Source organism: Bos taurus, chromosome 4, assembly GCF_002263795.3.
Source record: "Bos taurus isolate L1 Dominette 01449 registration number 42190680 breed Hereford chromosome 4, ARS-UCD2.0, whole genome shotgun sequence".
Lineage (NCBI taxonomy): Eukaryota > Metazoa > Chordata > Mammalia > Artiodactyla > Bovidae > Bos > Bos taurus.
This window is the reverse complement of record NC_037331.1, coordinates 46,530,741-46,546,306: the sequence shown is the minus strand read 5'-3', so window position 1 is coordinate 46,546,306 and position 15,566 is coordinate 46,530,741. Positions and strand designations below refer to the sequence as shown.

The following is a 15,566-nucleotide window of genomic DNA, read 5'->3' as shown; positions in this document are numbered from 1 at the left end:
CCAATGGGATGATACAGATACGCATCTGTGGTAGATTGTTGTAAAATGACCTTAATTAATCTTGCCTCTCTGAATTCTGAATTCGTGCCCTAGTGTGGCTGCCTTTCACAATTAATCTGGCCATAAGTTCAGTCTCTCAGTTGTGTCAACTCTTTGTGACCCCATGGACTGCAGCACACCAGGCTTCCCTGTCCATCATCAACTCCTGGAGCTTGCTCAGATTCATGTCCATCGAGTCAGTGATGCCATCCAGCCATCTCATCCTGTCATCCCCTTCTTCTCCCAGCTGCAGTCTTTCCCAGAATCAGGGTCTTTTCAAGTGAATCACTTCTTCACATCAGGTGGCCAAAGTATTGGAGCTTCAGCTTCAGCATCAGTCCTTCCAATGAATATTCAGGACTGATTTCCTTTAAGATTTAGTAGTTTGATTTCCTTGCATTCCAAGGGGCTCCCAAGAGTCTTCTCCAATACCACAGTTCAAAAGCATCAATTCTTCGGCGCTCAGCTTTCTTTATGGTCCAACTCTCACATCCATACATGACTACTGGAAAAACCATAGCTTTGACTAGATGGACCTTTGTTGGCAAAGTAATGTCTCTGCTTTTTAATATGCTGTCTAGGTTGGTCATAGCTTTTCTTCCAAGGAGCAAGTGTCTTTTAATTTCATGGCTACAGTCACCATCTGCAGTGATTTTGGAGCCTAAGAAAATCAAGTCTGTCACTGTTTGCATTGTTTTCTGTCTATTTGCCATGAAGTGATGGGACCAGATGCCATGATCTTAGTTTTTTGAATGTTGAGTTTTAAGCCAGTTTTTCACTCTCCTCTTTCACTTTCATAAAGAGGGTCTTTAGGTCCTTTTTGGTTTCTGTCATAAGGGTGGTATCATCTGCATGTCTGAGGTTATTGATATTTCTCCTAGCAATCTTGATTTGGCCATAGCAATCTTGAATCTGGCCATAGAAATTGCCTAAACCAATAGAATATTGTCAAAACAATGTCATGTGAGTTCTGGAGTCTACACAGCTTATGCTGTAACTCTCCTGGGACTTGCCATGTAAAGAAGCTCAGATAGAATAATTAAGATAATGAAGAAAGATAACCTGGAGACAGAAAGAGGTCTGAGTCTTCTAGTCCCTTCAAGGCCCCAGATATATAGATGGAGTCACCTTGGGCCTCCAGCTCTTGCTGACCTACCAGCTGGATGCAGTGGCATGAATAACCAAGATGAGATCAGATGAAGAACCACCCAGTAATAATAAATCCTTGTTTTAAGCTGCTGATTTTGGGTGGTTTTGTAGCCATAGACAGCTGAGGCAACACCCAACTTGTGATGACCAGATTATTTAGATGTTAGGTGATGATAAATATAGCATTAGACAGGAGGGGAAAGAAGAGAGAAAGAATGAGAACTAAAGAAATGTCTGAGGAGTTGGAAACAGAAGGTACTTACATCACCTTGCATGATGACAACTTCTTCTCAGGTGACAAATAGTGTGTGAGAAGAGACATCCTTTTGCTATAAATCACTGCCCGTGATGAGCCAGAAGAACATGCCTTATATACCCAGAGAATAAGAGATATAATTGTCTATAATTCATAATTAGGTATATCTGCTTCCTCACCACTTTGTTAATCAGGTTATATTATTTATAACATCTGAGTGATGTCACCTTAACAATCTTGTATCATACAGAAACAAACTTGCACAACTGGAAACTGTGTGGTCAGAGAAAGCATGAGTATCTTATAAACAAGTGTATGTGTTGCCTTCCCTCCTCTTTCCCCTACCCTAATTTTTGTTGAGTGGTTTTAAGAGTACTGATTGTGGTCAGCTTCCTATGTTAATATCTTCTAGCAAGCAGTTGCTTTTTCTCCAGGGTCTGCTCGAACCCTGAGTTCCCAGCAGGTGCTAGAAACCCATTGGTTCTTGAGAGCTCCACTTGTGAAAGTTTCAGGCAGGGTGTGCAGAAGCTGGTTGTTTGTATAGGTGGTTGTGTGGGGTTTGCGTAGGTGATTCTTACGACATCCCAGACGTTTGGGCATCCTGAAGTCTGAGTCACTCTAAGAATAAATCTCAAAGGGATTTAATTCAGTTTGAGATCACCACCAAAGATTCTTGAGAGAGGGTTTGATTGATAGAGTTGATGTGCAGGTGTGAGGCTGCCCATAAGCAGCCCCCCACCACTCTGGTGCTGCATCTGTTCCTGTGTCAAGTCATTTAAGCTGACTGTGAGGAGAAGAGCGGGTCTTGCAGGGCAAAGGAAGCAACCTGGGGAAACGGAGGCCTGTTTATCTACAGCTGCCCAGTGGAGTATGTGCTGGGGTGACTGAACATCCCTTAGATGGGACTGGCCTCAGTTTACATTGCTGTGTCACATTAGTCCACCTGTATAGGAAAACAGATATAAACTTCCTCTCATTATCTGTTCAACGTCATCTACTGTGTGCCAGGCACTGATATGAAGGATACAAACTATGTTGTCAAGCAATAGAATCTCATTTTCTTTAGCACTGCAACATAAAACTTCTGAAGCTAAGATTAAATTAGAATAATGTGGAATTTATTGACTTCTAAATTTTAAAAGTTCTGAGGATTAGGTGTGAGATTCTGAGACTATCTTAGAATCAATGCAATTATTGGTACAACAACTTCAGAAAACATTCTGGCAGTACCTGCCAAAAGTGAACACACATCTACCCTGTGACTTAGCAATTCCATTTCATGTATATACACATTTCACCAAAAGACAGGTACAAGAATGGGCACAGCAGGACTACTCATAATAGCCAATCATCCATTGCTGGTAGAATCATGTGTCCATTAGAGAGAAGGCAGGAAGTATTTACTTTTGTATTGCTGCTGCTGCTGCTGCTAAGTCGCTTCAGTCGTGTCCAACTCTGTGCAACCCCATGGACGGCAGCCCACCAGGCTCTTCCGTCCCTGGGGTTCTCCAGGCAAGAACACTGGAGTGGGTTGCCATTTCCTTCTCCAATGCATGAAAGTCGAAAGTGAAAGAGAAATCGCTCAGTCATCTCCGACTGACTCTTCGTGACCCCATGGACTGCAGCCTACCAGGCTTCTCCGTCCACGGGATTTTCCAGGCAAGAGTACTGGAGTGGGGTGCCATTGTCTTCTCCGTTTTGTATTGCAGATTGGCTTAATAACAACAACAAAAAAATAAGTTATTGTCTGGTTGAAGAGATATTAGAGAACCAAAGTGTAAAGGGGAGACAGGTAACACAGTAATAATGCAGGAGTCAGGGTCCACCCCAAGGGCTGGGGAACAGAGTGCAGAGATAGGGTATTAGACTTCAGAAGCTTAGAGAAGGGAGCTGGGACCCAGATGTCTGAGGAAGGACTATGGCCTGGCACTGACTGTCCTTCTAAGGGGAGACAATGAAGCTGGTTTGAGAGCACCACAAAACTTTAGACTGGAAGCGACTGCTGCTATAAAGACTGTGCCAAGGGTGTCAGGAACAGCCAGCAAACCGAAAGGAGCAAGTCCCTTCTCGGTTCTCCAGCCTTCCAGTCTCACCCTCTAGCGCCCCCAACTGGCAGAACAAATGGGAATCCGCTGGCAGAGGAGAAATGTTAGCGTTTCTCCTCACAGCGCCCTCATTACAAAGCTGAGAATGGAAGGGTGAGTTTGGGTTTGCAACAGTAATTTAATCAATAGCACCAGTGGATTAAAAAAAAAAGTGGTGTATTCATAAAATGGAAGAATATACAACATTGAAAAGATTACTGAACACAACGCATGACTCAGTCTCACAATATAATATCGAGCAAAAGAGGCCAGATGCCAAAGAGTACCTAGTGTATGATTCCATTTCCTATAAAACTAAAAACCAGATAGCGTTAATCAGCAGTGTTAGAAGGTAGAATAGAGGTTACCTTGGTGGGAGCAGCGATTAAGGAGGGACAGTGGGGGCTTTCAAGCTCCTGGTATCGATCAATATTTTTAAACAATGCGTGTTCACTTTACTGTACTCTTGTGATTTATTAATATTTCGTATGTACATTATGTAATGATAAAAAGTTTAAAAAGCAAGTTCAATTAAACACTATAATAATGAGGATTATAAAGCTGCTTTTTAAAGGTAAAAGTATATTTTGTCTCCAGATAGAATGCCTAAACCTACTTGAAGGTGACAAATATACATTTTGAAGAGCTGATTATGAATTATGCTTGAACAGAATTTGTGTTTAACTGTGAGAAAAATTATATTCAGTTTATTTTTATAGTGGATTTTATATTGGATTTCTGAACCAGTTACAGTAAAGTGGAAAGCCCAATTCTTATATGCAGAGAGTTCAAGTATTTGAGAAATGAATATTCTGTCATGGCTTTATCCATGTCTAAAAGCTTGAAAGAAATGGAGCCCAGGCTTTGGGTAAGTTCAACATAGTTTGTTATTGCCAGGCCATTTAATCTATTTAGATATGTGTGGACATAGTGGCCATTATTCTAAATCCATCCTACCACAGCCCTGCACAAATCTTCAGGAGTCATTTTTTAGCTGGTTTATGTAAGAGTGACATACAGAAGGCATATTATTCATAGTAAGTTTATTACTATTGATGTTTTTCCCTAGACAATCTTTCTAGTCTACATTGCTTTTACTTTAGTCTGAATGTTGGACTGAAAGTTCCCTTTCATTTCTACTTTTTAGACAATATGAATGAGAGGTCTGGAAGGATTCTCAGTTGCAAATCAGAAACACCAAAGGAAAGAAGGAATGACCCCTTGTGGTGGTTTATAAATACGTACACACACTCTCCAATAATCCTCCCTATAAGAAGTGGCTTCATTTCCCTCCTCTAAGCCTGTGCTTTATTTGTTTTCAATAGATAGAATGTTGTAGAAATGGAGGATTGTGACTTCTGAGGATAGGTCATAAAAGGCATTGCAGTCTCTTCCTTGCTGTCTCTGGGGCCACTCCCTCTGGGGGAAGGCAGACACTCCAGCAGCCCCATGGAAAGATCCAGGTGGGGGGAGTAAGGCCTCTCTGAAACAGCCAGCAAGGACCTGAGGCCTCCTGCTGACAGCCATGTGAGTGAACCATCTTGGTGACAGATCTCTCAGCCTTCCTCAAGCCTCCAGATGACTGCAGCCCCAGATGACATCGTTTTCCAGCTAGACTGCTCCCAAGTTCCTGACTGCTCCCAAGTTCCTGGACCACAGAAATCGTGAGATGATAAATTCTTGTTGTTTTAAGTGGCTAAATTTGGGAGAGGTTTGGTATGCAGCAGTACATAAGTAATACACATTTTAATGTGCATATACATGTAAATAGCTAATTTTGTGGGGGGACACTTGTATCCTTCTCTAAGCATTTTATGTGCAATGACTCATTTAATCCTCACAACAAATGTATAAGGTAGGTAATATTACTCTCTGCATTTGCAGATCAGGAAACTGAGGCAACAAAGAAACTAAGAAACTTGTCCAAGATTACCCAGCTACTGGCAGAACTAGAATTTGAACTTTGACGGTTTGGCTCTATTCTGTACACTAATTTCTGTTATTATGGTGCTAGTACCATGGAGAAATATGCTGTAATGAAATAACAAGAGATAGGCTTAACCTTCATAATAGAAGCTATAGATTAAATATAAAGAAACTTTCCTAAAAATTGAAAAGTTTTGGGGAATTTTTAGAAGGAGGCTAGGTTCTCATCCACTAAAGGCCCCAAGATGAATTACTTGATCTCTCAAGTCTATTTACAATTCTATGACATACCCAATATACCTTCTAAGATATATCATGATTCAGTAACTCTCCCTGGAAATACTGAAGTTGGATTTATAGCATTTTTTTTTCTATAGTTGATAAAAATTAATATGATGTGTTCATATTGAATTCCATTGTGCTAGATGGGGGAGAATGCATATGTACTACCCTTTTCATTTATTTTGGACTGGTATAGAAACCTACATTTAGTTTTAATACTTTCCCTTTTAATTATAATATTCACATAATTAATTTGATTTATGTAGAAATGATGGTAGAAAAAATTAAACTCCTACTCTATTACTTTCTTTTTTTATTTCCTTCAAATGTCATTCTAAATTTTCATGCATCTCAAAGAAATTTTTAATTTCCAAATTGACAGAGGTTCATAATTTGTCATTCTTTAAGCATCTAGTATAGTATGTGTAAAGTTGTTCACTAATGATTAGGTTGGTGTATTTTAATTCAATAAACTCATAAATATTCTTGGTGGCAAATGTAGTTCTCTTCTAATTTATAGAAATAAAAAGATTGGCAAAATCACCTTTAAATCTTTAAATAAGTGTTACCTTCTCAGTGGGGACTTCCCTGGTGGCTCAGCAGTAAAGAATCTGCCTGTAGTGCAGGAGACCTGAGTTCGATGCCTGGGTCAGGAAGATCCCCTGGAGAAGGGAATGACAGCCCACTCCAGTTTTCTTGCCTGGAGAATCCTATGGACAGAGGAGCCTGGAGAGCTACAGTCCATAGGGTTGCAAAGAGTCGGACATGACTGAGTGACTAACACACACACACACACACACCTTCTCAGTGAGATCCTTCCTAAACACCATCCCAACAGGTTACTGTTTTTTCTTGTCCTAGATGCTATTACCATCTAGTAAACAGAGTATATATTTTGCATATTTATTGGGTTTACTTTCTATCTTTTGGCTGTAGAATGTAAGCTTTATGAAGGCAGGATTTTTGTGTGTTTTCTATGCTGTCAATTTCATATCTAGAATAATGTCTATTATATAATAGGTGTTTGATAAGTATTTGTTGAATGAGTGTAAAAGATCCAGCAGATTGGGTATGTGTCTCCCAAATAATGTTCCTGATAATTGCCATCTATTGATTATTTGATTTTCATATTGATCTGGGAAGATTGGTATTGATATTATTACTGTTTTCCAGATGTTGTGATTAAATAACATACCCAAGGTTATGCAAAGTTAAGCCGCAGATTTGTTTGAACATTAAGCTGAGAAAGAAGCCAGTCACAAGGCCACATATGGTAGAATTGCATTTATATGATCTGTTCAGAATAGGCAAGTCTTTAGAGACAGAAAGGTGATTAGTGGTTGGTTAGAGCTTGGCATCACTGACTTGATGGACGTGAGTCTCAGTGAACTCCGGGAGTTGGTGATGGACAGGGAGGCCTGGCGTGCTGCAGTTCATGGGGTTGCAAAGAGTCGGACACGACTGAGCGACTGATCTAATCTGATCTGAGAGCTTGGGGCAAAGGGAGGTTGTGGGGAATGGGGAGTGACTGCTAACAGCTATGAAGATTCTTACAGGGGTGACAAAAATGCTTTAAAATCATTGTGGTCGTTGTGCAGTCATGTGAATATATTAAAAAACATTGAATTTTGTACTTTAAGTGGGTGAATATATGATATGTGAATTATTTCTTAATAAAGCTGTTAAAAATAATAAAGTGGTTTCAAACTCAGATTTCTTTAGGAACCAAAACTGGAGAAAAGACTGGTTCTGAAGACCCAGTTAGGGATAGCACAAGGTTTCCTGGAACATTTTGTGCCAGAAAGTAAAGAGGTGCTCAGAAACTGACTGGAACATATCCAAAGACACTGAAATTTGAAAGTGTCTTCCCTGGTCAAATATGGGAAAATTCAAGAAGCAAAAATCAAAGAGACAGTAATTACTGTCAATACTGATACCAAAGACAAGAAACAAAAATTAAGACAAAAATAAACAGAAAACAAAGGGGTAGCAGGAGAAGTGAAAGCTCTTTCTTACATAAGCACGTCACCTAATTCCATAGATGGAAGGACAGGATTATAATATCATTATTCTCCAGCCATTATAGTAGTAATTGATTCAGGCAAACATCTTGGATAGATGCTAGGCCATGGAGTGAAGGATTCTTGGAAAAGGGTACTCACACAGTCCAAGTATTACCCCAGTTTTGTTTTTTTTCAAATGAGATGAAATTCACCAAACATGTTAATCATTTTACAGAGAACAATTCAGTGGCATTTAGTACATTTGCAATGTTTTACCACCATCACGTTTCCCTAACTCCAAAACATTTTCATCACTACAAAATAGAACCCCTTATCCATTGAGCAGTTGCTCCTTATTTCCCCTCCCCCCAGTCATGGACCATCACCAATCTCCTTTCTATGGATTGGCTTATTCTGAATGTTTCATATAAATGGAATAGAACACTAGATGGCCTTTTGAGTCTGGTTTCTTTTACTTGGCGTAAATGTTTTTGAGGTTCATCCACATTGTAGCATCTACCAGTACTTCGTTCCTTTTTATGGCTGAAAAATATTTCATTGTCTGTCAGTACCACAATTTGTTTACCCATTCATATACTGGTGGATATTTGGGTTGTTTCTAATCTTTTGGTCACTATGATTAGTGATGCTCTTAACATTTGTGTGCAAGGATTTGAATGCCTGTTTTCAATTCTTTTGGATATACAACTAGGAGTGGAACTGCTGATAATTGTATATTTAGGCTTTTGAGGAATTGGGAAACAATTTTCCACAGTGATTGCACCATTTTACATTCCTACCACTAATGTATGAGTATTCCAACATCTCTTTATCCTCACTAACACTTGTTTATCATTACAAAAAAATTATAGTCATGCTTGTAGATTTTGGTTTTGCTTTGCATCTGTCTAATGATGCTGTACATCATTTCATGTTGATGTATCATCTTTTCATGTACCCCTTAGCCATTTGTTAATCTTCTTTGGAGAAATGTCTAAGTCTCTTGCTCATTTTTCACATAGACTACTTTTTAAATACAAAGGAAAAAAATGTATCTTTACCATGGGGTAAAGATTACAATGTAACATCACCATTAATAGTATAGACATTGTATCTCTCTTGATGAAGTATACTGCTGCTGCTGCTGCTGCTGCTAAGTCGCTCCAGTCATGTCCAACTCTGTGCGACCCCGTAGACGGAGCCCACCAGGCTCCCCAAAATGAACTTAATATCATCTATTTAGTGTAGATGACAAAATTATTTAACTTGAATCTGATAGGGAGCAGATGAATACAAACTGAACAGCATTCTGCAAACAGTAGAATTCTCCAAAAAAGTGAATGTTATAAAAGCAAAAAACAAAACTAGGGATTATTCTAGACTACAGGAGCTTAAAAGGCATGGCAATTAAATGTAATGCATGATCTTTGATTGTATTCCAGATTGAGAAAAAGGTCCACTAAAAAGGACATTTTGGAGATTTGAATATTGGTGCTGTATGTTACTTATAACGGTAACTAAATTTTCTTGCAGTGATAATGGAATTATGATTACGTCGGAGAGTATCTTTATTCTTAGTAGATACTCATGGAAATATCTAGGGGAAAAGAGTAACAAAGTCTACAAAAAACTCAAATGATTTATCATAAACAACACACCCCCTCCACACAGGGAAAGCAAATCTGGGGAAATGTTCAAAATTGATGAATATGGGTTAATATGGATGTTCACGATATATTTTTCTCAACTTTTCTGTACTTTTGATATTTTTTAAAATAAAAAATCAAGAAAGTATTGTATAAAGCTCTTTAAGTTCAAGCAGCGCTGTTCAGGTTGGTTTAAGGATCTCTAAAATACAACTAGCTCCTCTGATGAGTTAAGAATACAGTTGACAGAGTAAATGATCAGGATGAGTATCTTTCAAAAACATTTTGTTCCCAATCAAGTTGATTAGAGTCAGCTAGGCCTAAGTTTGAATCATTGTTGGGTAAACTCTTTAACCTCTTCAGGAGTCAGTTTCCTCTTAGTAAGGAATAACTCATTGGTGGCTTGTGTTAAAATTGTTATACACTTGGCATTTATTGAACTGGACTTTTAATTCCGGTGCAAAAGCTTAATCCTACTTAATCCTACTGTTTGCATCTTCTTCTTTGCACTCAAGCAATCCTGTGGGGTAGGTAAAGATGAGAAATAAAATGACTTTTCCAAGGTCACACAGCTAGTGAAAGACCCAGGTTTCTCAGCTCTTGGTCCTGTGCCCTTTCCACACCCGCCGGAGAGGAGGAAGTGGCGCTCATGGGGATGCAAGGATGTAGAGGAGCAAAGGGGGAGAAGAGGCCGCGTGAGGAAAGGTGGTGTGAGACTCGCGGAGGCGCCGGCCAGGGAAGAGCGCATGGAGAGACGTGTGGCGCGACCGGCCGGGGTGGGTAGGGGAGGCTGTGGTAGGAGGGGGAGGGTCGCGCGGGCCGGGTGCCCGGGAGAGGCAGGAGGCCTGGGCCAGCCGCGGGGGCGCAGAAGACGGAGGCCCGGGCGGCGGGCTGGGGCGGGGGAGGCGTGGGAGGGAGTGGCGGTGGTCGTGTGTGTGGGGTCACTTCCACACAGGTGGGCCAGTCGCGTGGGTGCGGGGTGCGCGGGCGAGACCGGCACGGGGGTCTCGACCCCACCGGGCGAGTGGGGGCGGGGGCGGGGGCGGGGCCGCCCGGGGGCGGGTTTTTCTGGGCCCCCCGCGGGAGCGGCGGCGGCGGCGGCGCAGGCGCGGTTCCCGCCTCCTCCCGGCCGGCGGAGCGAGTGAAGGCTGCAGCTCGGCTTGGCTCCCGCGTCGCTGCCGCCGGCGCCGCCGCCGCCGCGAAGCCCCCCGCCCCTCTGGCGCCGCGTCGGGATGAGTTCCCGGAAAGGTGAGTGGCCCACGGCGTCCCCTCCTCTCCGCCACGTGGCCCCACAGGCCGGCCTGCCCGACCGTTAATGTGTGTCTTCTTTCCTCAGTGCTGGCCATTCAGGCCCGAAAGCGGAGGCCGAAAAGGGAGAAACATCCGAAAAAGTGAGTCCACATAGCGCTAGTCCCCAGACGCCCGTCCCCGCCCTGTCGGGGGTTGCCTGCGACCGAGCAGGGGAAAGTTGCCCGGATTCCTGGAGCCGGCGGGCGGGCGGGCGGGCTGATCCCCCGGGACGCAGGCGCTCGCCTCCTGCGCGCCCCGCGGGCGGCCCGGGGGGAGGGGCGGGAGGGCGGGGGAGGGGCGCACGCAAGCCCGCGGCCGGCCGGCGGAGCATCCCCGGACCCCAGGCCTCTCCGGCCTCCTGTCGCCGCGGCCGTCAGGGGCGGACGGGCGAGGAGGCGTGGGGCGTGCGCACCCTCCCCTTGCTCTCCTAGCTGGCCGGGGGGTCGCGAGCCTTCCAGGAAGGGGCGCTGGCGTCCGGCGCCGCGTCCGGGCGTGAGGCTGCGGCATTGCTCCCACCTGGGCGCCGGGGTGCTAGAGGAAGAGGAGCCGAGTGTGTGTATGTGTGAGTGTGTGTATGTATGTATATGCATGTTGCTCCTCTTCCTCCTCGGCCCCCGCCTCTCTGCCTTTTTGCTGAAAACCCGAGCTGGTTGTCAAGTGGTTTGCCTCGGGCGTGTTCCTGGCGCGAATTCAGCTCCGAGACCTGTGCGTTTCGGTGCTTGGATTCCCCCCCCCCGAAACTTTCTGCCCGGGCCGAGCGTGACTTCGCTGAGCCGTGGCTGCGCCCGGGTCTTGGGCTGCGCGGGGCGGGTGGGCGTGTGCGCAGGCGGTCCCCGAAGCGGCTGCCCAGCCCCTCATTGTGCCGGGAGGAGATGAATAGGGTGGTGATATTTCAAACGTGCCAGCCGCCAGCCACCTCCAGCTTGGCCGCGGACCGGAGTGGGAGCGGCCGGCGCCCGGGAAGCCTTTCCTGGAGAGCTGCTCCGAGACCGCAGAGCGCCGCCGCGTCTCCTTTACCCCCCTAATTTTGAAAAATCTACTAGCGTTCAGAATTTTACTCCTCCTCTTAGATTTGTGGCTTCGCTCTTCCATTTGAGCAAGAAATACTCTATGGTTTATTTGGTATTATAGGGATAGTCCGTGATCATCTTTAAATAAAATCACGAAGCATTTCTCGTTGGTTTGTTTTCTTTGGGGCACTAGCCTGCAGCGTCTTAGACTTTTCCCCTTCTCATACACTTTGGTGCCTGCCTAGCGAATTTCATAACCATTGGTGGCGTCTATGAAAGCTGCGTAAGTCATTACTAATGTGATGTATTATGATATTTACTTGAATGTATGTTCAGGATGTCACAAAATGTTTATCTATATAATAAAGCCTTTCTTAAAAACAAGCACCCCGCCCTCAAGCCTACTACTAGAATGAGGGAAACATATTTATTAAGGGCTTAAATTGATGGGTAAAAATTGAATTCTTAAGATTTTAAATCGCAGTGGATATTTGATAGATTTAGGTACTTTAAAAATTAACGCTATCAATCAATCTTATATTTGAGGTTTCCTTTGGTAAATGATGGAAATTTAGCCCATAAGTAAGGAGAACTGTAGTGCTTTGGCTCTTGAGTTTTGGTCACGACTTTCAAATTTAAGCATTTCTTCCTACATAGCCATTTTGTTCAGAAAAGTTAAAAGGAGTTGGATAAAAGCGTGCCCTTAGTTTTGGGGATGGCTCTTTGTGTGAGGGTGTGTAGATGGATGTATGTGTATGTAGATCTGTTTGATTGAGGCAGTGTCATTTTTCACTTAATTCTTTGAATCATGGCAGTATTATTTTAAAGGAATCCTTGATATCATTGCTTTATTCATATATTCAACAAGTATTTGTACCACTTTCCTAGAATACATTGGTGGAGCTTTGAGCAAGAAAAGCAAAGTTTATGAAGATTTCTCTCTCCGGGGGCTTCAGAACCGATGACAAGATGATTCCGGATAATGCTGTGAAGATAGAAAGTGAAGATGGGGTGCATTAAGTACAGTGATAGATAACATTTGAAAACTGTGCCAGTCAATTTGCGGCTCCATTTTCATGTATCTATCCCTGGTGATCATCCTGTGAGGCAGACACTGTAGTTATCACCACTTTACAGATGAAGCAGAGGCATAGCATGAGTAAGCAACATGTCCAGCTATTCAGTTCAGTCTAGGCAGACGGAGACCAGAGCTGACACTCAGTTCTCTGAGGAGGTGGCGTTTGAACAGAATTTAGAATAAAGAGAAGATGGGAGTATGGCAAAGGCCCTGGGGAGGAATGGGCTAGGAATGTTGGAGGAACCCAAAGGTCTGAGTGGCTAGAGTGCTACTGGAGAGGATGGTGATTTGGGAGGAGTCGAAATGGGTAGGGCCTGGCCTTGTAGGCCCTTGATAGGCACACAGATAGGAGTGGCAGTATCTGATTCCTATTAAAAAGTATACTGGCTGTTAATGTGGAGAGTGGATTATGGGTGGCGAGAAGAACTACACACTGAGAGCTTGCCTTCCATGGTAATAGGGGAGAACTCTGGTGCCTTGCTTGACTTGAAGTGGTGTGGGGGGAGAAGTGATGGTGGAGGGACTTCCAGGAGACTGGTAGCCTCAGAGGTTTTCCTCATTTTACAGACATCTCCGATAGAGAGTAAGGTCACACAGTTAGCTTAGTTTGAACCAAAATTCGGGTCTCCAGATGCCCAGTGTTTTTGGTTTTTACTTTGTTTTCCAGAGCGGGAGAGGGAGTATAGATCTAATTTTAAACTGTATTAGTATAGTGACTGGCACACTTGAATTTTATGACTATATAGGCCTGGCTTGATGCAATATGATCTACTTCTATCATTATCTGCTTGTATGTACAAGTGCCACTTCATTCATTTTAATTCAGTTCAGTTCTGTGAGTTTTTATGCCTTGAACCACTTCCTGTAGGCTCCTTTTTTAGGATGCTAGTATTTGTAGTTGTGAGAAATGAGATTAAGATATTTCAACTGAGATTGTTAGCTTGTCAGATTGTCACTGATTTTAGTTTGCTGATTATTAATTGTGCTGCTTTGTGAGTAACAGGCAGCAGGGAAGAGCTACAGTGTCATTCAAGCACAAATCAAACCTTAAGAATTGGCTAAAACACATGTCTTGTGATAGATTTTAGCTTTGGGGCCTGAGCAACTGTATACAGTTTTTTAATTTAAAGAGTAAAAGAATTTTTTTCCTCATGTGCAACTTTTTCTTGAAACATAATTCACATACCATAAAATTCTATTTTTTAAAAATTTAGTTTTTCAAGTATGTAATTGTTTTTTAAAAATATATTTACAAAGTTGTGCAACTGTTATCTAATTCCAGAACATTTATGTCACCTCAAAAAAGAAACCCTGTAGTTGTTGCTTCCCATTCTCCCTTGCCCACAGCAGTCAATAATTTGTTTTCTGTTTCTATAAGCTTAGCTATTCTGGATGTTTCATATAAATAGAATCATCAATATATGATCTTCTGTCTGCTTGCTTTCTCTTAGCATAATATTTCTAAGGTTCATCTATGTTATAGCATGTATTGGTGTTTCATTCCTTTCTATTTCCAAGTAGCATTTTATTGTGTTGTTATACTGTGTTTTGGTTGAACATTTGTGTTTTAAACTTTTTTGGCTAAAATTTTTTTAACACATTTTTTTAAATTAAAACTTTTATTTTGAAATAGTATGATTTGCAGGAAGTTGCAAAAACAGTACAGAGTTCCCAGTCTTCGCTTTGTCCATCTTTCCCCAGTGGTAATATAGTCTATAACCTAGAACATTGTCAAAACCAGAAAATTGACTTGGACCCAGTACTGTTAACTCAGGTAAGGTTTTGCTGGTTTTTACATGCACTGTGTATGTGTGCAGTTCTGTCAAGTGTTATCACTCATGAAATCATCACCACGATTAGAATGTAGAACTGTTTTATCATCACAATGTAACTTCTCTTGTACTTTTTAGTAATCACACTCTCTCTGTAGCCCTACCCCCCCGTAGGCACTGGTCTGTTCATCACTGTAATTTTGCTACTTTGAGAAAATTGTATAAATGGAATCATATAATCTACAACTTAAAAAATTATTACTATTTTTTAAGTTAATGGAGAAGGCAATGGCACCCCACTCCAGTACTCTTGCCTGGAAAATCCCATGGATGGAGCAGCCTGGTGGGCTGCAGTCCATGGGGTCGCAAAGAGTCAGACATGACTAAGTGACTTCCCTTTCACTTTTCACTTTCATGCATTGGAGAAGGAAATGGCAACCCACTCCAGTGTTCTTGCCTGGAGAATCCCAGGGATGGGGGAGCCTGGTGGGCTGCTGTCTGTGGGGTCGCAGAGGGTCGGACACGACTGAAGCGACTTAGCAGCAGCAGCAGCATGTATTTTGGCTGCACTGTGGGGCATATGGGATCTTAGTTTGCTAACCAGAGATTGAACCTGTGTCCTTGCATTGGAAACATAGAGTCTTAATCACTGGACCACCAGGAAATCTGAGTATGTAACCTTTTGAGATTCACTTTTCTCAGACAGCATAGTGCCCTTTTGTCTCATCTTTGTTGCTGGTATATTGGTAACTTCTTTCTGTTGCTCTTGCTGAGTAGCATTTCACTGTATGACTGTACCACAGCTTGTTTATCCATTATTCATTCATCTGTTGAAGGACACATGGATAGTTTATAAATCTGCTAAACATTCCTGTACAGGTTTGTAATGTAAACATGTTTTTTCCACTTACGTAGGGTACAGAAGGCAATGGCACCCCACTCCAGTACTCTTGCCTGGAAAATCCCATGGACGGAGGGGCCTGGTAGGCTGCAGTCCATGGGGTTGCTAGGAGTCGGACATGACTGAGCGA

General features: G+C 42.7%; 1 protein-coding gene across 14 annotated transcripts in view; it reads left to right on the top strand.

Moving 5' to 3' along the window:
• Positions 1–4,904: 4,904 nt before the first annotated feature.
• The window catches only part of SRPK2 (SRSF protein kinase 2), a 247,474-nt gene continuing 236,812 nt past the window's right edge, over positions 4,905–15,566 (top strand). For 3 of the 14 annotated variants that reach the window (XM_059885854.1, XM_059885848.1, XM_059885852.1), the window contains exons 1-2: positions 10,508–10,633; positions 10,722–10,776. Coding sequence is in view for 9 of the 14 variants with exons in the window: in XM_024991037.2 (XP_024846805.1) it covers positions 10,035–10,161; positions 10,722–10,776 (182 nt within the window). In the remaining 5 variants the exon portion in view is untranslated. Of the gene's footprint in view, positions 5,193–10,007; positions 10,162–10,489; positions 10,634–10,721; positions 10,777–15,566 lie in introns of those variants that run through there. The other 11 variants (XM_024991037.2, XM_024991036.2, XM_059885846.1 and 8 more) reach the window with 8 other exon arrangements.